Source organism: Erinaceus europaeus, chromosome 1 (genome assembly GCF_950295315.1).
Source record: "Erinaceus europaeus chromosome 1, mEriEur2.1, whole genome shotgun sequence".
Lineage (NCBI taxonomy): Eukaryota > Metazoa > Chordata > Mammalia > Eulipotyphla > Erinaceidae > Erinaceus > Erinaceus europaeus.
The window spans coordinates 50,453,992-50,477,284 of NC_080162.1; the positions used below are offsets into that span (position 1 = coordinate 50,453,992).

Consider the following 23,293-nt stretch of genomic DNA (forward strand, 5'->3'; position numbering starts at 1 on the left):
GGGGAGAATACAGGTCCATGAAGGATGATAAATGACATAGTGGGGGTTGTATTGTTAAATGGGAAACTGGGGAATGTTATGCATGTACAAACTATTGTATTTACTGTTGAATGTAAAACATTAATTCCCCAATAAAGAAATAAATTTAAAAAAATAAGACATTTATTTATGACTGAAGCTGTTATTCATGTATTCTTTATTATTATTTTTTTTCTAACAAGATCAGAAGAGACAACACTAGTAGAACCTGAAGTGGAATTGGCATGTTGCACCAAAGTAAAAGACTCTGGGGTGGGTGGGTGCAGGGAGAGTACAGATCCAAAAAGGATGACAGAGGACCTAGCGGGGGTTGTATTGTTATATGGAAAGCAGAGAAATGTTATGCATGTACAAACTACTGTATTTACTGTCGAATGTATGTAAAACATTAATTTCCCAATAAAGAAATTAAAAAAAAAATTTTTTTTCTGTGCCTCTAGGGTTATTGCTGGGTCTCGGTGCCTGCACTATGAATCCACTGCTCCTGGAATCTACTTTTTCCCTTTTGTTGCCCTTGTTGTTTATCGTTATTATTATTATTGCCGTTGTTGTTTTTGGATAGGACAGAGAGAAATCAAGATTAGAAGGGGAAGATAGAAAGGGGGAGAGAAAGACACCTGCAGGCTTGCTTTACTGCTTGTGAAGTGACCACCCTGTAGGTGGGGAGCCTCAGGCTTGAACTGGGATCCTCATGTTGGTTCTTGTACTTCGTGCCATGCACACTTAATCTGCTGTGCTACTGCCCAGCACCCTATTATTCATGTATTCTACTAAAATTATTTACTATGTAGCAGGTGCAGTTCTAAGATCTCTCTCTCTCTCTCTCTCTATCTATGTATCTATATCTATCTATCTATCTATCTATCTATATATATATACTCATTAAATTTTTTTCTATTTACTCATTTATTATAAAGACAGAGAGATAGAGAGAAAGACCTGGGTATTGAACCTGGGACCATGGAGCCTCAGACATGAAAATCCTTTGCGTAGCCATTGTATTGTTTCCCCGGGTCTATCTTCACTCATTTTAAGCCTCCCCTAGAGATGACCCCAAGAAAGAGTTTTTTTTTTTTCAAAAAAAAAATTTTATTTATAAAAAAGGAAACACTGACAAAAACCATAGGATAAGAAGGGTACAACTCCATACAATTCCCACCACCAGAACTCTGTATCCCCTCCCCTCCCCTGATAGCTTTCCTATTCTTTGAACCTCTGAGAGTATGGACCCAGGGTCATTATGGAGTGCAGAAGGTGGAAGGTCTGGCTTCTGTAATTGCTTCCCCACTGAACATGGGCATTGGCAGGTCAATCCATACTCTCAGCCTGTCTCTCAAGAAGAAGTATTCTTACTACTATAGCTACTGGGCTGTTGGAAAAGTCATGACATGTTTTTCTATGCAAAAATGCATCATGATGTTTCCTACAATGCAATATTCTACACAGGTGGGCACTAATGCATCAGGAGGCAGAGTGACTTGCCTGTGGTCATGAGGTTAGGAGCTGGCTTTGAACTTGGGTAGTCTGACTCCTGAAACCACACCCTAAACCAGAGGAAAGTAAACTTTCCTATAAAGACCAGAGACTATTTCAGTCTGTGGAGCCCATAGTTTCTCTGTCAAAACTACTCAACTCTGTTGCTATCGCATAAAAGTGCCATAGATAAGATGTAAATGAATGGACATGACTTTCTTCCAATAAAACTAGATCGGGGCCAGGGAAGTGGCTCAGGATTAAGCACAAGTTTTGTATGTGTGTGAGATCATGGGTTCAATCCCTGATATTGCACACAAATAGTGAGATGGCGCTCTAGCCTCTCTCACAAGAACAAATGAAATGAAATAAAATAAAATAAAGATAAAAAAGCAAGTGGTGGCCAGATTCAGTTCATAGGATGGAGGAAGTGTGCCAACTCCTCCTCTGTGGCCGCTTATGCTATATTGTCTTCTTGTTTTCAGACATTGTAATTCCCAGATTGCATGCAGTTTATGTTTTATTGGAGGGAAAGGATTGTGAAAACCTACGACTTTAATTTCAGATAGTGTCAAGTGTACTGAAGACAATGAAACAAGATGTGCCGGAGGGTGAAGAGAATGAGAGCACACAGACAAGTTGAATATGTCTGTGGGATGTATTTGGGGAGGGCTGCCAGAGAAGGGGTGATCAGAGGAGGTAGAATCTGCGCAAAGACCCAAATGAAGCAAAGAAGCCAGGCACAGGACAAATGGGGAGAAGGAACAGTCATCACAAAGACCTCTGGGCTAAGAACAGATGTTAAGTGTTTGAAAAAAAAAAAAAACAAACAAACCACAAACAACAACAAAACCGGAACAGAACTGTTTTATTGGGAAAGGAAAGCAAGCAGGAGAATCAGGTAATTTAGGAGATGTTTTAGCTCATGGGAAGGAGTTTAAACCTTTTCTAGAATGTCTTTAGAAACCAGTAATAAGTTCAGGAAAGGAGAATGATGGCATCTAGCTTATTGGGTTGTTGCAAAAATCCTGCTGTTTTATTATTATTATTATTATTATTATCTTTTTCTATGCAAAAGTGTGTCATGACTTTTCCAACAGTCCAATATATCCAGAAGAGACAACGTGGGCTGCCTTTGTGGTAGTTTCATCCTATCCAACCCAAATGTGGTGGATATTATTACCATGACCATTTTATAGATGAGGGCCTGAGGTTCAGCAAATCCCTAGCCTACTAAGTAAAAGGACTAGGATTCAGCCTCAGGTGGGGGTAGGTGTGGCTAGAGGAGGGAGTGGAGGAGATTGTCTGGTCAAATCTCTCTCTCTTTTTTAGTTTATTTTTTAAACACTAGGGATCTTTTATTTATTTATTCTATTTTATTTTAATGAGAGGGAGAATGAGGGAGAAAGAGGGAGAGAGAGAGAGTGAGAGAGAGAGAGGACGAGAATAAAAGTCATGAAATACTCTGCTCTGGTTTATGGTGGTGCTAGGGATTGAACCTGCCGCCAAGAGCCTCAGGCATGAAAGGCTTTTGCATAACCATTATGCTGTCTCTCCAGCCCTCCAATCTCATTCTTTCCTTACTTCCTCTGTCAGCCATAGAGGATGCAGCCTTGCCTGTCATATCTCAGCCATAAAGATTTTTTTGTGTTGTGTATCAGGAAACCAAGGGCATGAGCCAATATGGGCATGATTTCAGCTTGCAGAGAAGTAAGAAAATGCAGGAAGTCACGGCATGGGATTTCTTCTAGTTGTGACAGAACTGTTCTTTACAAGTAATCTCATCAGAACACAGAGTACCCCTTCCCTCTCAATCAAACTTCTCTAATTTTGATAACTTGTCACTTACTAGCTTGGTATTCTTGGGTAGGGCTCCTGTGCCCTTTTGGACAGAGAGGGTACCATCACAGCTATTTTGTAGATTTGTCTTGTGACTCATAACCCAGTGCCAGATATCTATCTATCTATCTATCTATCTATCTATCTATCATCTGTTATTTATTGAACCCAGGACTTGATACATATAAAGCATGAGTTCTACAGCTTAGCCACACCTCCAACCACAGAGGTGTACATTAAAAAAATTAAAAAAAATTTTTTTATTTATTCCCTTTTGTTGACCTTGTTGTTTTATTATTGTAGTTATTATTGTTGTTGTTATTGATGTAGTTGTTGTTGGACAGGACAGAGAGAAATGGAGAGAGGAGGGGAAGACAGAGAGGGGGAGAGAAAGACAGACACTTGCAGACCTGCTTCACCACTTGTGAAGCGACTCCCCTGCAGGTGGGGAGCTGGGGGCTGGAACCGGGATCCTTACGCCAGTCCCTGAGCTTCACGCCACGTGCGCTTAACCTGCTGCGCTATTGCCTGACTCTCTGAGGTGTACATTTTTAAAAATGTTTATTAGGGGGTTAATAGTTAACAGTATAGTCTTTGACACACAGGCACAACCACTCACCTCTCCATGGAGCATTTCATTTCATTGCTCTGGACTTTTGTGCTCATTCCTCTCTCTCTCTCTCTCTACCTCTCATTAAAATAAAATTAAACAAATAAAAGATCCCTGGTGTTTAAAAATAAATTAAAAAAATGAGACTAAACCAGACACTTCTCCACTCTCTCCTCCAGCCACACACACACACCCACCCCCACCACCCCAGGCTGAATCCTAGTCCTTTTACTTAGTAGGCTGGGGATTTGCTGAACATCAGAGCTTCATCTATAAAATGGGTATGGTAATAATATCCACCACATTGGGGTTTTGCTACAAACTGAGGGTCCCCATAAGAGTAAATGCATTATTTTCCTATTAAAGCTGTGAACACATGAAAGTGACATTGAATGAAATGGACCATTCCTTAAAAACCACAAACTACCCAAACTCACCCAGGATAAAATCGCTTATTAAAAAAATTGAATTCATGGTTACAACCCTGAAAAATGTAATCTTCAGGCTCAGATGGTTTTACTGGAAGAGTCTACCAAACATTTCAAGAAGAATTAGCGCCACATTCTCTACAATCTCTTTCAAAAAAACAGGAGGACACTTTCCAGCCATTCTGAGGTTAGTATTTCCCTGACATCAAAGCCAGTTGACAGAGTATTAAAACTGTTACTCTATGAAAAACAAGATCAGAAGAGAAAACACAAGTAGAACCTGAACTGGAATTGGCATATTGCTCCAAAGTAAAAGACTCTGTTGTGTGTGGGGGTTGAGGGGTAGGGGTAGGGGGGAATACAGGTCCAAAAAGGATGACAGAGGACCTAGTGGGGGTTGTATTGTTATATGGAAAACTGGGAAATATTATGCATGTACAACTATTGTATTTACGGTCGAATGGAAAACATTAATTCCCCAATAAAGAAATAATAAAAAAAAGAAAACATCTAATCTTGCAGATGAGGAAACTGAGACCCTAAAAGGATAACAACTGGCATTAGGTCCTGGATCCAGGAAGTGGTGAAGATGAGATTCAATCCCTTTCCTTTGGATCCCAGTGTCCACCCAGACGGATTCCCATCAGAAATGGTATACGGACCAAAATGGTAGCTCAGTTTCTAAAGTTCTGCCTTTCCACACATGAGACTCTGGTTTCAATCCCTTAACCACATTCAAATAAATATAGGAAGAAAGGAAGAAAGGAAGAAAGAAAGGAAGGAAGGAAGGAAGGAAGGAAGGAAGGAAGGAAGAAAGAAAGAAAGAAAGAAAGAAAGAAAACAGAACCAGGAATGTAACAGTTTGTAGCTACTTCCCACCTCCAGCAGGTAAATAAGGTACACTATCACACATACTGAGACCAAGATGCTGCCCAAAGAGTCTTTCTTTTTATGTGAAATTTATAAAACATGAAACTAACCACTTTGAAATGAGAACTTCAATGGTATCTAGTACATTCACAAATGCTGTGCAACCACTACCTCTAATTCCAAAATGTTTTCATCACCCCCTCAGAGGAGACCCCAGACACATGCAATAACTGTTTCTCATTCCCCATGCCCTTTCTCCTGGGGCCTTACCAATTTGCATTTTCCCCTCTATGGATTTACCTTTTATGGGTATTTCATCTAAGTGGAGGGACTGGGCAGTGGCATACCTGGTAGAGTGCACAAGAACCCAGGTTCAAATCCCTGAACCCCACCTGCGGAGTTGGAGGGGGGGCTTCATGAGTGGTGAAGCAATGCTGCAAGTGTTTCTCTTGCCCTCTCTAGTCTCCCTTTCCCTCTCAATTTCTCTCTGTCTTTATATATAAAAAAAGTAGAATCAGTGATCCGGAAGGCAACACAATGGATAAAGCACTGAACTCTCAAGCATGAGGTCTCAAGTTCAACGCTCGGCAGCACATGTACTGGTGTGATGTCTGGTTCTTTCTCTCTCCTCCTATCATTCTCATTAATTACTAAATAAAATATTTAAAAAGTAGAATCATACAAGGATCTTCTTTTGTGTGACTTCCTTCACTTAGCATGATTTTGGACTTATTTACATTATAACATGTTTTTGATACTTCATTCCTTTCTATGGCTGAAATGATTCCATTGTATAAATATCTTAGCATGTGTTTACCTATTCATCCCTTGATGGACATTTCCAAAGAAATTTTGAAACTACATACATATTTCTCCTTTGAACTAGACCTCATTGGGGGATGAGAACTTCCCCCGTGCCATCACAGGGACTCATAGGTTCACTCATTCACAGAGGAAGTTTGAGAGGGAGGGGCATGGTGGGAGGAAACCTTCTGTTTTCCTGTCAAAGTCAACTCCCCAAACAACCATGCTCACACTTCCTACCATTCATTGAGTGACACCCTCACCACCAAAGGCTCATGGGAATTCCAGTGATCTTTGAACCAGCTCAAGAGTTCTATTGTTGGGAAATAAGTACCATAAAAAGTGCAGGTGGGGCACTGGGGCAGCAGTTTCTCAACCTGCTAGTTAAGTGTAAAGGAAAATTGTTCCTATTATTTAGGCTCACAGGGTACCTGGAGTTTTTTTTTTCATCACTTATCTTTGTGAGCAGCAACCCCTATATTTACAGAAGACAAAGGAGCTTCTCACCCTAACCCAACTGACAATTTGTTGTAGGTTTTGCACAGGAGATTTAAGTCTCTCACTTTTTTTTTTTTTTCCAGATGCCTGTCAGCATTCATTGAAAGGTGGGGCAAAAGGAGGAACATAAACTTTACAAAAGAAGTCTATGGAAGCAACTGGTATTTGTTAAATTTGTGGGCAAAAAATTAGAAGAACTTGGGGGTCTCAACTAGTTTGAAAACCCTCAAACCCTCAACTACATCTTGAGAGACTTTGGAAGGGAAATAGGCTCTCTTCAAGCAGCAGAGAGCACAGGGGTTTCAAAGAAAGTCTTTGCTAATGAACACTTTTCTGACAACCCCAAATCATCTCTAAAATATATTTCATGTTGGAAATAATCCTTTAATGTTCTCAAATACATAAGCAGAGGTACTTGGCAAGGAGGCCCACTGGCTGAGTGAAGCTTTATTACAGGGGATTAAGTCTATAAAGGGTACCAACCCCCTGCCCATGGCCCCTCCAACTGTCATTCACTTCTAGGACATCTTTCAAAGTACTCACAGCCTCCTCCTCACTCATTCCTGCCGGAATGACAACCAAAGATGTCTGGTGCTTGTCTATGCTGGATGGCATGAAGTGACTAGTTAGGTCACCAGCCCTGGTCCTACAAAGAAAATAATCACTCCTCCAGAAGGCCAATCAAAGCCATCATTTCTTTATTAGCCACAGAGACTAAATAACTTTTACTTAACTGAATAGAGAGCTGGGGGTGGGGGGGTTGGGGAAGAGAGATTTAAATACAAGGTTTAACCCCCAGTAGGGGAAAGAAATCTCAGACTTCCTCAGAAAATCCTTTCCAAATTGTATTCATCTTGACTTAATCCACATCTACCCAGTGAATTAGGCAGTATTTATTTTGAAAATCTATTTTATAGAGTTCCAAGGACTCTGTTTTCCTTGGGCAGGGCCGACTCCATTTCAGAGCTGGAGCCTCTGAGAGAGGGCCCCGGCCAGGCCTTTTAAATTTCCAAGGTGCCTGCCTCACATGGCTAACACAATGTAAATAAACACAGCTGAGCCTGGAGAAATTGGAAGGTTTTCTCATTAAAGAAATAAAATAAACAGATGTCCTTAAGCACTTTGGCTTATGTTTGTCAAAGGGTAGAAAGCTCTAGAAGTCTGAATGGCAGAAATGAATTAGAGAGCTGCATCTCAAGGTGGTGGTGGTGGTGGTGGAGTGGGGGGAGCAAGAAAAGGAAAGAATCTGTGGTCCTCTGAATTCACTAATAGTTCTCCAGGGAAGGCACTTTTGATTTGAACCTTATCAACTTCTACAAATAGTTTTTAACTGCTGGGTCATAAAACCAGGGTCTCTCTCTCTCTCTTTTTTTTTTTTTTTTCTTCTCAGTTTGTAAAGTAGTAACGGACAGGCCAAGCCATGTATGTCCAACTGGATCTGACTGAATCCCGATGGCACCGCACAGGGTATTGGATTCCAGCATCTGAACCGGAATTACGTAATAACACCCACAGAGGAGTGGGGGAGGACAGAAGTGGGCTGGAGAGGCACAGGAACCATGGATGGGGGTACGTGGAGAGCCAAGGTCTGCCCATGTTCTCTGTACACAGCCTCTTCTAGATACACAAAGAGGCTGGAGGACTGGCTGGATCCACAAGAGAAGTCTCTAGCTGGTGTGATTAGAACTTACATCACAGACCGCAGTGTGTGGAGTGACTTAGGGACTCAGGCTGAATGCTGATTCCATTTCAGCCTGTTTAGGGTGGATTCTAATAGCTGTCCAGTGATGCTGGTCTCCACATCAGGTGGCCAGGAGTACCTAAGCTACAGAGGGATGCTGCTTACCTGTGAACATGCAGATCCCTTTGGTATCCTAGTTTGGGTCTCTGGGCCTTCACATGTGCTATCCTGAATTCCTGTAATATTCTTCCTCCTCCTTGCCTTTCCCCAACCATCTTGGGGTACAGGCCAAAAGTCAAAAGAGTCATTTGAACATGTAATGAGGGCTCTGGCTAAGTTTGGGGGGCCCTGGGAAAAGTGATTTTGCAACTGTGTTACGAAAGGCGAGCTGAGTTTCCTAGCAAGTAATGGGGAAAGGTAAGGAGGAGGAAGAATATTACAGGAATTCAGGATAGCACATGTGAGGGCCCAGAGACACACAGGAATACGGTGCTGTAAGTAACTATGAGGTGTCCTGTGTAACTGGGGAGGAGGGTTGTAATGGGGTCTGAGCTGGGCAGTGAGTGGGTAACCATGAGAAGTCATTTCCTAGCAGCCTTGGAATCCTTACAGAGTCAGTGGGGGAGGGGGGCAGATAAAATTTGGTTTGTATTTTTTTTTTTTTTTTTTACCACCAGGGTTATCACTGGGGCTTGGTGCCTGCACAAAGAATCTACTACCTCCAGAAGCCGTTGTTTCCTTTTATCTATTTAATAATACAGAAAGAAATTGAGAAGGGATGAGAAAGAGAAAGAGAGAAAGAGATACCTGCAGACCTACTTCAGCACTAGTGAAGCTTCCTTCTTGCAGAAGGGGGTGGGGCTTGAACCTAGGTCACTGTGCACAGTAATGTGTCCTAGTTTGCAACTTCAGACAACATCTCTGGTTGTTGTGGGGAGAGGAGAGAGAGAGAGAGAGAGAAGGAGTGTGTGTGTTGATTTGAAAGTGAAGGTTCTTTCTCAAAGACCTTTCTGCCAGCAACCCTAGCCATGCCTGAAATTATTTTTAGTAGAAGCTGAAGCTTTTCGTGTTTTAGATGTATACAGAATCATCACAGAAAAGTAAGACTACTAAGTTTTCAGCTAGAAAATAACCTTTTGACTGGGAGATCGCTCACCTGGTAGGGCACATGTCTTGCCACAAGTGAGGTTCCAGGTTCAAGCCCTGACAGCACATGGGAACATCATGCTATTGGGGAAGCTTCACAAAAGGTGAAACAGTGCCATGGATTCTCTTAGGACAGACAGAAACTGAAGGCGGACTGGGAAATAGAGCGGGAGAGATACCTGCAGATCTGCTTCACCACTAGTGAGGCATCCCTACTGCTGCAGGTGGGGAGTAGAGGCTCAAACTTGGGTCCTTTAATACCTATGTGTGCTTAACTGGGTGTGCCACAGCCTGGATCATTCTCTCTCTCTTTCTCTATGTGAAATAAACAGAATGAAAGTCAGCCCAAGGCTGGATGGTGGCACATCTGGTAAAGTGTACAAGTTACCACGTGCAGGGATCCAAGTGCATGTTCCCAGCCCCGCACATGCAGTGAACCATTGCAGTGATCCACATCATAAACACTGAGTAATGCTACAGTTCTTCTTCCCTTCCCTTCCCTTCCCTTCCCTTCCCTTCCCTTCCCTTCCCTTCCCTTCCCTTCCCTTCCCTTCCCTTCCCTTCCCTTCCCTTCCCTTCCCTTCCCTTCCCTTCCCTTCCCTTCCTTTCCTCTAGGGTTACTATTGGGGCCTGGTGCTTGTACTACGAGTCCACTGCTCCTGGAGGCCATTTTTCTCATTTTGTTGCCCTTGTTATTGCTGTTGTTGTTGTTGGATAGGCCAGAGAGAAATCTTGAGAGGAGAAGACAGAGAGGGGGAGAGAAAGATAGACACCTGCAGACCTGCTTCACTGCTTGTGAAGTGTCCTCCCTGTAGGTGGGGAGTCGGGGCTTGAACCTGGATCCTTATGCCGGTCCTTGCGCTTACGCCATGTGTGCTTAACTTGTTGCGCTATTGCCTGGCTCCCAGTGCTACAGTTCTTTCTCTCCACCTCCTCATCCCCTCATTTCTCTCTCTCTATCAATTTCTCTCAATTTCTTTCCCTATTGCACGTGTATGCAACTCTCCAGAAAGACAGAATAAAAAATAATTTTTTTAAAGGTGGTTATCAGAGGGAAGGGTGGGGTGGGACACAGGAACTTTGGTGGTAGGTATGGTGAGTGTGAAACTATACCTCTGAAATCTTAGAATTTTGTAAACTAATGTTAAATAAATAACAAATAACAACCATAAATAAGACAGAAAACTCAAACAAAAAGTAAACCCTGGAAAGGACAGGAAGCTCTGTACCAAGCATCCTTTCCAGAGGCTCCCAGCTCTGCTACTTACTCATGGGCATCCTCAGTGTCCTCATCTATAAAATGGCACAGTGCAACACTTGCTCCCTCCTTCCCCCCAGGGTTGAGAGAATTATCCCTGACAATACTTCTGCCTATGTGGAGCTGTCAGTCTTCCTGTGAATTTGCTCAGCTATCCACACATGAAAGAACAGGCTCATACGCCCAAACACATGGAGTGAATGAATGAATGTTTTTGTGGATGTTCATTAAAGGTGAAAGACGCAGCTGGAGTGGTGGGCAGGCCACAAAGTGTCCTAGATGATGGTAAGGAAACAAGAGTCCCAATTCCTTGTTTACATGTGCCTTTCCTATAATTGGAGCTAGGAGACAGCAGAGACCTTGTGTGTTGTGTTCACAGCTATATGAAGCTGTTTATATGCCAGCCAGCCCAATACTGGGCACATTCATTCATAAAGTGAATGAATAGGGATGGGGGGGGGCAGCATAATGGTTACACAAAAAGACTTTGATGCCTGAGGCTCTGAGTTCCCAGGTTCATTCCCCAGTAAGCAGCAAGTCAGAGCTAATTACTGCTCTGGTATCTATCTATCTATCTATCTATCTATCTATCTATCTATCTATCTATCTAATTTATCAATCTACCTACCTATCTGCCTTTAATGAAAAGAAGTAAATACATAAATAAAACATTTTTTTAAAATGAATGAATAGATGGGATAGATGGGGGAATGGGCCAGTGGACAGATGGATGGGTTGAGAATGGAAGGATGGATTAGCAGTATGGGTAAAGGGACAGATGAATGGATGAATTAGTAGAAGGACAAAAGCATGGATGAATGAAGAGTGGAGGGATTCAAACCACCTTGATGAACAGAGTTCCCACCCGAGATAAAAGACTCCCGAGACAGACCATCTGCTCATGTCTTACAAGCTACCTTCTCCCTCAAATCCACCAAGGAAACATCTGCTTCAGGCCTGTTGTACATATTGTTTCCTTTGCTCTTCTTCCACCAGATATCTGTGATTCCAATTCACCTAAAACTTTATTCAAAATTCAACTTCCTGATCACTTTTTCCTCAGTTTTATTTCAAGCCCCTCCTCCTCCAATATTTACTTCATAGGACATCTAGTCTTTTTTTTTTTTTTTTTACCAGAGCACTGTTCAGTTCTGGCTTATTGTGGGGAACCTCAGGCATGAGAGTCTGTTTGCATAACCATTATGCTGTCTCTCCCACCCTCAAAAGACATCTAAATAAAACAAGAATTCAACCTCCAGAACGGGAGAAAATATTTGTAAATCATCTATGTCTTATAACGTCCTAGTATCTTGGTTACAGAAAAAAACTTAGTATTCAATTAAAGAAAAATCTCTCTTTTTTTACATTGGGCAAATGATTTGAAGAGGCATTTATCTAAAGATTTACAAATAGCTAATAAAAACCTTAACCATTGGTCAACATAATCATTAGGAAAATGTAAAAGAAAACCACAGTGAAACACCACTTCTGCAAAGAGGACTGTAACCAAGAAGACATAATAACAAGTGTTGAGGAATAATGAGCAATTCTCATGCACTGTTTATGGGAATACAAAATGGTGCAGCTACTCTGGAAAAGTCCAGCTACTCTGGAAAAGGCAGTTCCTCAAATGTTCAATCGAAAGTTACCATATGTTAACAATTCCACTTATAGGTATATAACTACGATAACTGAAAACACATGTTCATGCAAAAAAAAAAAAAAACCACACAAAACCTTGTACACCAAAGTTCATAGCAGCATTACTCATAATAACTAAAAACCCAGCTGTCTATAAACTGATGAGTGGGTAGACAAAATGGAGCATATCCATGCAGTGGAAAATTATGTAGCAACAAAAAGGAACTAAGTACTGATAGAGGCTACATTAAAGATGAGCCTTGAGAGGTGACAGGAGCCAGTCACAAAAAGCACAGAATGTATGACTCCATTTACATGAAATGTTTAGAAGAGACAAATCTACAAACAATAGAAAGATTAGTGATTGTTAGGGGCTAGGAAGAGGTATAATAGAAATGGGGAGTGACTACTAATGGGGTTTCTTTGGGGGGTGATGAAAATGTTCTAAAATTAGACAGTGATGATAGTTGTGCAATTCTGTGAATATACTAAGAACCACTAAGTCATACAAACTGAAACAGTAAATTTATGGTATGTGGATTATATTTCAGTAAAGCTGTTACTACACACACACACACACACACACACACACACACACACACACACACCTAAAGATGGGCTTCCAGTTTGGTCCTTAACTGCTTGGAAGTCAAAGCACAGAAAGAGGAGTTAGAATCAATCCACTGGGCATCCCAGGAGGGCTGCTTATAAATCCCTCTTAGAACCCCTTCCTGGCCACAGGCAAAGGTTTCTGACCACCTTGTTTTTGCCTAATCCCAGCTGGAAGACACAGAGTTCAAAGACTGCAGGAAGATGGGGTGAGGAAGAGAGGCAACAGCCATTGGTTGCTCCAATTCTCCAGAGAACTTCTAATGGATCCTCAAGATGCAGGGAGGTAATAGTACTCGAGGACTACTCTGGCTCTGAGCACCAGCTAGGAAGAGATGGAAAGGAAGTGGAGAGATGACAGCCTCAAGCAGCACATGCCCTGATTGGGAACAGGAAGGGAGCCCAGTTTCTGTTTGAAAATCCAAACACTGTTTTGAATCATTCCTTAATCACTTTAGCTCTGTTGGTCTTAGTTCCCTAAGTAAACATAGAGTTTCCCCTTTGGCTGGGACCACAATTGATGTGATTTCTGCTTCCTGCACAGTTCTTGGACACAATGGCCACAGCAAGGAGCTGGTCCTGGGTGTGGATGTGCAGGGAGCCTTTCTTCATAGGCCATCCTGAACTCCTCATTCCACCCTCTTCTGCAGACAGCACTTCAGTTTCCTTTGGAGGATCCTTCTTTCCGCACACAGCTCATTTGACTGACCTATTTTACTCTCTGTGCCAAGACTGGATTCTTGATCTAGGCTTTCCAAACAGTGCCACAGAGCTTGGTTGATGGATAGGCATTTAACATAGCTTGACCCAGTAAGATTTATGTCTGGGAGTTGTGCTGGAATTTGGGGGAAGTAGAAATTCTCCTTTTTCATTGGTAATGTGTGCACTTAACTGGCTGCACCGCCTCCTGGCTCCTCTCCTTTTTCACTGGAGTTGTTGAGAGGGAGTCACTGTACTGAGAAAGTTGGCATAGTGATGTGGACAGGCCAGGCCTGAGACTCCTGGTTCTGGCCTGACTCCTGATCTGTGGGTTCTTCAATTATTGGGATCTAATAAATTCTGTTGGTAGCTTAAACACTCTATGCTTGAAACTGACAGTGCTGCTTGATAATGAGGCTCATGTGATTTGAACTGCCATAAAAGCACAAAGAGAAAGAGCTGTGGGTCAAAAATCAAGGCTGGATTAGGGAGATAGTGTAATGGTGATGCAAAATACTTTCTTTTCTTTTTTAAAAATACTGTATGTATGAATATGTATTTGGCCTCCAGGGTTATCGCTTGGGCTCAGGGCCTGCACTACAAATCCACTGCTCCTATCAGCCATTGCTGCTATTGATGCTGCTGGATAGGACAGAGAGAAATGGAGAGAGGAGGGGAAGAAAGAGAGAGGGAGAGAAAGATACACTTGCAGACCTGCTTCACCGCTTGTGAAGCGACCCCCCTGCAGGTGGGCAGCTGGAAGCTCGAACCTGATGCTTATGCCAGTCCTTGTGCTTCGCGCCATGTGCATCAGTGCTTACCCCACTGCACTACTGCTCAGCCCCCTATTTATTTAATTTTTAAGGAGAGAGATATAGAGGAAGACCAGAGCACTGCTTAGCTCTCGCATATAGTAGTGCTGGGGACTGAAGTTGGGACCTCAGAGCTTCAGGCATGAAAGCCTTTTGCAGAACCATTATGCTGTCTCTCCAGCCCACATAAGAATTTCCTGAGGTTTGCAGTTGCAAGTTCAATCCCCAGCACCATCATAAGCCAGAGCTGAACAGAGCTCTGGTCTCTTTCTCTCAACATCTCTTATTAAAACAAATAAATAAAGTAAAACACAATACTTTAAAAAATTCAAGGCCATATATTTCTGTTATGAATACCCTGACTATGTAACACCAGGTACTTAGCTTGCAAAATGGGACTCCTCATCCTCTAGGTCCTAATTTCACAACTTACAAGTTTCTACCAGTAGCTTGGACCTTTCATTGGCATTTAGAGGCACTAACTCACTTGTTCTGTGGACTTTTTGAACAATATTATTTTTTAAAGGATTATAAATTAATAGGAGTATTGTTTCACATCTCTCACCCAACCCCTACACTCACTCTCTTACTTTGATGCAATACACCAAAGCCAGTCCAGGTTCTGCTTGGCTGTTTCCCTTTCTGTTCATATTTCTCAACTTCTGTCTGTGAGTGAGATCATCTCATATTTACTCTTCTCTTTCTGGATTATCTCACTTAACATGATTCCTTCAAGCTCCATCTAAGATGAGGAGATGAAGGAAGGTAAATTCATTATTTTCATAGCTGTGTAGTATTCCACTGTATATATATATTCCACAACTTTCTCATCCACTCATCTGTTGTTTGATACTTAGGTTGCTTTTTCTAGGTTTTGGTTATTAAAAATTATGCTGCTATGAACATAGCTATACACAATCTTTTTGGACAGGTGTGTTGGGTTCCTTAGGATATATCCCCAGGATATATCCTGAAGAATTACAGGATCATAGGGTAGGTCCACTTCTAGCCTTCTAAGAGTTCTCCAGACTGTTCTCCACAGAGGCTGGACCTATTTACATTTCCACCAGCAGTGCAGGAGGGTTCTTTTGACCCCACAACCTCTCCGGCATTTGTTGCTGCTACCTTTTCTTTTATATTCTCAAAGGAGTGAAGTGGTATCTCAATGTTGTCTTTATTTGCATGTCTCCGTCAATCAGTAACTTGGAGCATTTTTTTCCCCATATGTTTTTGGCCTTTTGGATCTCTTCTTTGGTGAATATTCTGTTCATAACATCTCCCCCTTTTTGGATGGAGTATTTGTTGTTGTTGTTGTTGCTGAGTTTGGTGATCTCTTTGTATATTTTGGTTATTAGTCTTCTGAGAGTCTGGAGTCAAACTGTCACTATTTGCATATGACATGATAGTATACATAGAAAAACCTAAAGAATCCATGAGGAAGCTCCCGGAAACTATCAGGCTACATTTTACCAATGAGGACAATGCTCCAGGAATGGCAGAGAACAACACAGAAAGGGCCTTGGTCCCTGGTGCTTATATGTAGCAGCCTTCCCAGTTGAAATGCTATACTTGAGCTGTTAAGTGAGACAAACAGGCTCCAACCTTGTCTAAATCCTGATTATTCTGAGTTTCTCTTAGGCTAGTTGGGTTAAGTAAAAACAAAACAAAACAAAACTTATCTAAAATTCCTTATCTAAGAGGGAACTGGTGGGTGGCAGGGAGAGGGTTCTAGAAGAGTAATAAAGATGACAGAGGAGACCTAGGGACTCCCAGAGCATCTCTTCTCAGCTGTCTCTGGAGGAGCTCAGTGGGAAGCAGGTGACCATGATCCCTGGCGCTCTCTCTCTCTCTCTCCAGGTGGTTTCACTTCCTCTGGACCTCAGTTCCTCCCTTGTGTCCTATGGAAACTATTTGGGCATGGCAGTCGGCTTGTCTCTCCCAGTTCTGACCTTTTGTGAATCTGTAATTCTAGAGGGGATGAAACTCAGATGTTAGTGGGCTCATGGGGGTCCCCTTCTTCTTCTTCTAGCGTTTGCCACGGGGGTCCCCTAAGTAAGTGAAACAGGTCAGGTAGGGGGCCCTGGATGGGCTAGAAAGTGTGAGTCCCTCTAAGACAGCAGTCTCTTCTCAGCTCCTGTTGATTGCTGCCACATGGGAATGCATGGGTGTCAGACCTCTGAATTTTCAAGAAGAATTGGAAATCAGGATGGTTTTTGGTCTGTACAATCTCCTCATTTTAAAATGTTGGCTCCCGATTTGAAAATGTTGGCGACAAATTCACATTTTTTCTAACACCCCAGGGGCCCAAACAAAAATGTCTGCTGACTGAATTTGACTAGAGGCCATCAATTAGGAATTTTTTGTTTTCCTCCTTCCCTTCCTCTCTCCCTCCCTTCCACAAATATCTATTTGATGTTTACTAAATAGGACACACTGTTCTATATACTGGGATAGAAAGCAATGAACAAAACAGAAGAGGGTGTGGGGGGGGGCTGTCCTCATGCAGCTTCATTCTAGAAGATCATTGTGATTCATTCATGCAACAAACATTTACAAGTGATTCTGCCTCACATATGCTATACTTGGTAGAGTCAATAAAAAATGTCTATGGTTTCTGTCCTCATGGCACATATAAGTTAGGAGGAAGATAGAAAATTCATAGTTGTAGTGTAAGTAAAAATACAATTACAAGAGAGATGCAATTTAGATGGAGGGGGAGTGATTAGGAAAGTCCTCTTGGATAAAGTTAAACTTAAACATAAGTTAGAAGTAACCTAAGCAGAGAATTTTCTTTCTTTTTTTTCATGCAAATTGTTTATTTTTAGACATGCTTAATGACAGTCGCATATCAGTAAAGAGTAAATCAAATGATAATTTAAGATACTAAGTATGAAAAATTTTTATATGGAAGCAAAAAATTATTCTAAATAGTTTACAGAGGATTTTAATGATCTATTCTGAAGTTTTCTTTTTCTCAGAAGGTTATACAAAATGTCATTATTTCAACACAACTCAGGAAAGAATAGTGACAAAAGTTACACTTGGGGAGTCGGGCGGTAGCACAGTGGGTTAAGCGCATGTGGCGCAAAGCGCAAGAACAGGCAGAAGAATCCCGGTTTGAGCCCCCGGCTCCCCACTAGCAGGGGTGTCGCTTCACAGGTGGTGAAGCAGGTCTGAAGATCTCTATCTTTCTCTCCCCCTCTCTGTCTTCCCCTCCTCTCTCCATTTCTGTCTGTCCTATTCAACAACGACGACAACAAAAAACAGCAAGGGCAATGAAAGGGAATAAATAAAATAAATATATAAAAAAGTTACACTTGTACTTCTGACTTAATCTCCCTCTAAAACTGTTGCTTTGCCCATGTTATAGGAATACCTCAAGGACATTACATTCAATTATTTGTTTTTTTATAAAAAAGCAATTATTTCGAACTACAAAAGAAAATATAACTGGTTTTTAATTTACTTTTCAGTCCCATGCTTCATCATCAAAATGAGTTTTGACCACATACTTTCAGTATTTTTACATACTATTTCTGAGCTCAAATAATGTTGATTTTGGCTATAATGGGACACCTTTACCCAAACTTCCTCAGTGAAATCTTATTCACTTATGTAAGTGAAAAAATAATTAGCAAGTTCAAACCCCTGAGAAGTCATGACAAGTAGAAGCAGTAAGTATGCACGATCATAGATAGATCATTCGAACAAATAGGGATGAGAGACATCAGTCTACAGCAGCTAACTATGGTGGGTGTGTGCATAGATTTTTAGGGTCCAACAATTACATTTTAATCTTAGCTTTACCAACTCACAGCTGTATATCTCTGGTCTTTCTTGAGACTCAGTTACTCCTTGATAAGGCAGAGTTAATGTGTCAATATTGTTATTTTATTTTATTATTTATAAAGTGGAAACATTGACAAGAGCAGAGAATTATCTAGAACATTCTAGATCATGGCTGATGTTTTCAGTATTCCCTCCCCCATTTTACTTCAGTTGTCACCTGTTCTCATAATTGTAGAGATGTTTTACTAGTCAGCTGATAGACTTTACAAGAATTTTTACTTCTCATATATGAAACTTTCTCCTTGTATAATATTTTTATTAGTAATTTAATATGGATTTACAAAATTATAAGATAATGGGGGGTATATTTTCACACTGTTTCCACCATGAGAGTTCTGTGTCTCCATTCCCTCCACTGGAAACTGCAGTAGTTCTCCTAAGGTCACAGATATGGGTTGACTCATTTTTATAGATATCTATATTTATATTTGCCTGTTTTTTCCTATGGTCCCTGCCTTCTCTTTATTTCTAATTCATGCCTACACCTATTACTACTTCCGAATGTCCTTCCTTTTTTTCCTCTTCTCTCTCTGGGCCTTGATGGAGGTAGAGTTCAGAGCCCTCTGGTCATCTTTTCCTAACATTTCTTCCCCTCTGAATGCATGGACCAAAATTCTTTATGGGGTGCAGAAGGTGGGAGTTCTGGCTTCTCTAATCCCCTCTGGACATGGATGTTGGCAGGTGGATCAATACCCGTATCATCTGCCTTCCCTTCTGTGTCTAACTTCCCCATTTTTCACTCAATGTTTCCTCGAATCACCTTCTAAATAAGCTATTTGCACTCAATTTTTGTCTCAGTCTTAGCTTCTAGGAGAAACCCAGTAGATGGGAGAGAATGTGATACGGTAGAGGATGGAAAGCCACTGAGGATAAATGGTATGAAATGGGACAGTAGCCATCTCATAGAAAGTTTTGGAGGCTGGGGTTAGGATTTACCTATAAGGAAGTCCCAGCAAGGGAGAGATCTGACAAGGTCTACATTTTGGGATGGCCCTGCTGTAGGGAACTGCAAAGAGAAGGAGCAGATGCTGGCTGACCAGATAGGGGTCAAACTAGAAATGAAGATGGTTGGGATTAAATGGTAGGGTTGGAGAGAGGCAATGAGAAATACCATGGGCCAGTGGCATGGCCTAGAATGGAGCTCTGTGTTTTGTCTCTACATAGAAGGAGCCAAAAATTTGATTTAAGTTGTGTGGGTGAGGTACATATAAGATCACACCGAAGTTTACGAAACCTGACACAACCCAGGGAGCTATGGAACTTCAGAGTGGGCTATCTCTGTGGGCACAAAGAGTGAAGGTTTGCTTCTCAGATAAGATGCCATTACTAGGATGAGGAGGAAAACCATAGATCTGAGTAGGCCTTGTGGGCAACTTCTGCAGCTCCTTTTGGATTTCTTACAATGGCTACCAACTCTACTCTTTGGTGGTTTTAGCAGCCCGTGGCTCTACCATCCTTTACCTAAGCTGTGTACTGTCCAAAAAGGCATACCGGATTTCCCGTAGGCACTGCTAGACATATTAACAGCATTCCTAAGTGGCAAGAGATTTCTGCACCACCAACACCATTTTTATATTCCTTACAACATAATGGCAGACGATAAATCTATCTTGCTAATTACACATCCAGCTTGTTATAAACCCCATAAAAATGAGAGCAGATGGAAAATCCATGAAGTGATGTCAAATCGTATTCCTGGTCTCGAAACAGAAAGAAATATTTTCCAGGTGTTAGTGAGGCTCATGGTTCTTACCCCTGTGTGGAAGCTGCTGCCAGTTGGTCACTTGCTTTAGATGAGGTGGTAACTCACCTGCCCCTGACACTCCACCCTCACCCATCTCCCTTAGGAACATCCATCTGTGGTTTGCTGGGAGACCAGAGGATGAATACACAGATCTGACAGGGTTTGGATGTTAGTTGGGGTCATTTGTACTTCACTGAGGTGATTTCAGCATTTTTTTTCTTACTCATCATTAACCAGCTGATAGCATTTGCTCAGCATTCTACTTTTTTTTAATATTTATTTTTCCCTTTTGTTGCCCTTTTTTTTATTGTTGTTGTAGTTATTATTGATGTCGTAGTTGTTAGACAGGACAGGGAGAAATGGAGAGGGGAGGGGAAGACAGAGAGGGGGAGAGAAAGATAGACACCTGCAGACCTGCTTCACCACTTGTGAAGTGACTCCCCTGCAGGTGGGGAGCTGGGGGCTTGAACCGGGATCCTTATGCTTTGTGCCATGTGCACTTAACCCGCTGCGCTACCGCCCAACTCCCAGCATTCTACTTTTTATAAGTTTTATTTATTTATGAGAGAGGGAGAGACTCAGAACATCACTCTACTATATATGAGGTGCCAGGGACCAAGCTTAGGTTCTCTTGCTTTCAAGTCTAGCCACTGTGGAACCTCCTTGGGTGCTTGATCAACAGTCTTTTTTTGTTGTTGCCTCCAGGGTTCTCGCTGGGGCATGATGCCTGTATTACAAATCCACTGTCCCTGTGGCCATTTTTTTAAGAAGTTATTTTGGGATAGGGCAGAGAGAAATTGAGAGGAGGAGGGAAGATAGAGAGAGAATGATAGACATCTGCAGATCTGCTTCACCGCTTGTGAAGTGACCCATCCCCTATAGGTGGGCAGCTGGGGGCTTGAACTAGGATCCTTGTGTTGGTCCTTGAGCTTAGTACTATGTGTACTTAACCTGGTGTGTCATCGTCCCCCCCCCACCCCACCCCAGCTTTTTTTCTTTTCTTTTAATTGCCACGAGGGTTATTGCTAGGGCTCGGTTCTGGCACTATGAATCCACGGCTCCTGATAGCCATTTTTTCCATTATTTTTTTTTAATTTGACAGGACAGAGAGAAATTAAGAGGGAAGGTGAGGGAGAGAGGGAGAGAGAAAGACACCTGCAGACCTGCTTCACTGTCCATAAAGCATCTTCCTTGAAGGTGGGGAGGAGGGCTTGAGCCTGGATCCTGGCACTTGGTGATATGTGGGCTTAGCTGAGTGTGCCACTGCTTGGCCTCCATTTTTTTTATTGGCCTCCTAAATATTTTTTTAAAAATATCATTTGCTTATTTATTATTGGATAGAGACAGAGAAATTGAGAGGGCATGCCCCGGCCAGCGGGGCAGTGAACAGGGGCTAGGAACCCACGAAACCTGGAATGAAAGGGACAGGAGACACAAGAAATGACAGCAAGACAGGACTCTGATCAAGCTGCAAAATTTTATTGTGTTCACAGACATTTTAAGGCTTTGGGGAAGGGGGAGCATAGGGGGAAGGGGGAGGCAGAGATGGCGTTGGAGGGTCCCTTGCAACTATTTCTGTTAAACTATAACTATATGGTATGTCACTTGGTTTCTGGCAAACATCCTTCCTATGGGAATTAGAAACTTATCTCGAGGGCTTCTGTTGTTTCAAGGCTTAGCTTCTATCAAGCAGAGAAATGGCTTCTGGCAAGGGCAGGAGAGACAGAGAGGGAGAGAGACAGACATCTGTAGCCCTGCTTCACCATTCATGAAGCTTCCCCTTGCAGATGGGGACCAGGGGTTTGAACCTGGGTCCCTGTGCATTGTAATGTGAGCACTTAAGCAGATGCACCCCCTATATTCTAACCAGATGGTTCCCCAACATTATTTGTCAATGACACATTTGCAAATCTGTTACTAAGATTTGTGTTGGACCTGACAAATCACCTCCCCCTCATCTTAGAAAAAAGAAAGGAAAATCAAATTCTTCTGCCGGAGACACTAAGATAAACAATAGGGAAGAAGAAAAGTACTTTTCCTAATTTTTTAGCCAGGCTTACTGTTTTTGGATTTAGTATATTCTAGTCTTCTTGGGGATGTGTGTGGGGGTGTGCAGCTGTAGACTATGAGCTTATATCCTATCAAGTGAATGTTGAGTATTTTATGTGCTAGAAGAAAAGGCACGCATAAAAGACAATAGAAATGAATGCTAATTAACTTTTCATATGTCACAGGAAAATTTAACAATTCTTGAATGCAGGCTTGAACCCAAAGGGGCAGCTCTTGCTGGAAACCCACTCCCTCCCTCATAAACTGCCCCCACAATTCCCAGTATAAACCAGCTGGACAGATTGTCATACTGGGAAAAAAAATAGAGAGAGAGAGAGAGAGAAAGAAAGTGAATTCTTACCTTTCCGTATCTGGATGCAAATGTCCCAGTGAGTAAGGAGTGGAAAATAATTATGGTCTCATCCAAGTCCCACACGAACACACGCTGTGATGAAAGAGAGATAGAGAATGGAGACAAATAGACTCACTTGCATCTGACTTAATGTCTGCAGAAAATTAATTCCCTGGGAGGGAAAAGAAATCTTGGAAAACATTATCTTAAGTTATAAAACATTTGGCTCATGATGTGTCTTAAGTCCCCAGCCAACCTCAGCTGTGGAAGTAGGTCCTGATGGCCAATTCTGGAGTGCCTATCAACCCCAACCAATGCCAGAACCCAGAAGCCCTCCACATAAAAGTCCCCAAAAGGAGGAGCCTGGCCCAAAAATAACAATAAAAAATCATATAACTTATTTGACAAACTGAAATACTACCATTTTCACATTCACCACTTAACATAAGCCCAACTTCTTCTGACCATTTCTGTTTTGAATGAGTCTAGTGATTACCTCCACAATTCTACATAACATACTTATGCCTCTGCTTATTGATTTTCCAACGTTAAACAATATCTTATGACTGGGCAGTCTGAAAGCTTTGGATTTAGCTTATGATGCTCACTCCTATTTCTTTGTAGCTTTATATTTCTTTGTAGCTTTATATTTTTCACATATGTGAAAAATTCCAAAAACTTTGGACATTCTCTCCTGGATAAAATAGTAGACTTAATGTAGAAGATATGGATACTGATGTCCCTATTCTTTCCCCAACTTCCTCCCCTCTCTAATATCTGTCTTTAGCCTTACTTTTTTGCATTATCAGTGTGAGTAAACTAGTTTTGTATATTTGGTTTTATAAGTATGCTTAAGTTTTCTGTGCTCCACTGGGGATGTTGATTTAAAAAG

General features: G+C 41.8%; 1 protein-coding gene across 3 annotated transcripts in view; it reads right to left on the reverse strand.

Moving 5' to 3' along the window:
• The window catches only part of EYA2 (EYA transcriptional coactivator and phosphatase 2), a 326,053-nt gene that overhangs the window by 81,492 nt on the left and 221,268 nt on the right, over nt 1–23,293 (reverse strand). For all 3 annotated transcript variants that reach the window (XM_007526717.3, XM_060185905.1, XM_060185898.1), the window contains one exon: nt 22,411–22,494. In XM_007526717.3, coding sequence (XP_007526779.1) covers nt 22,411–22,494 — 84 coding nt within the window. The remainder of the gene's footprint in view (nt 1–22,410; nt 22,495–23,293) is intronic.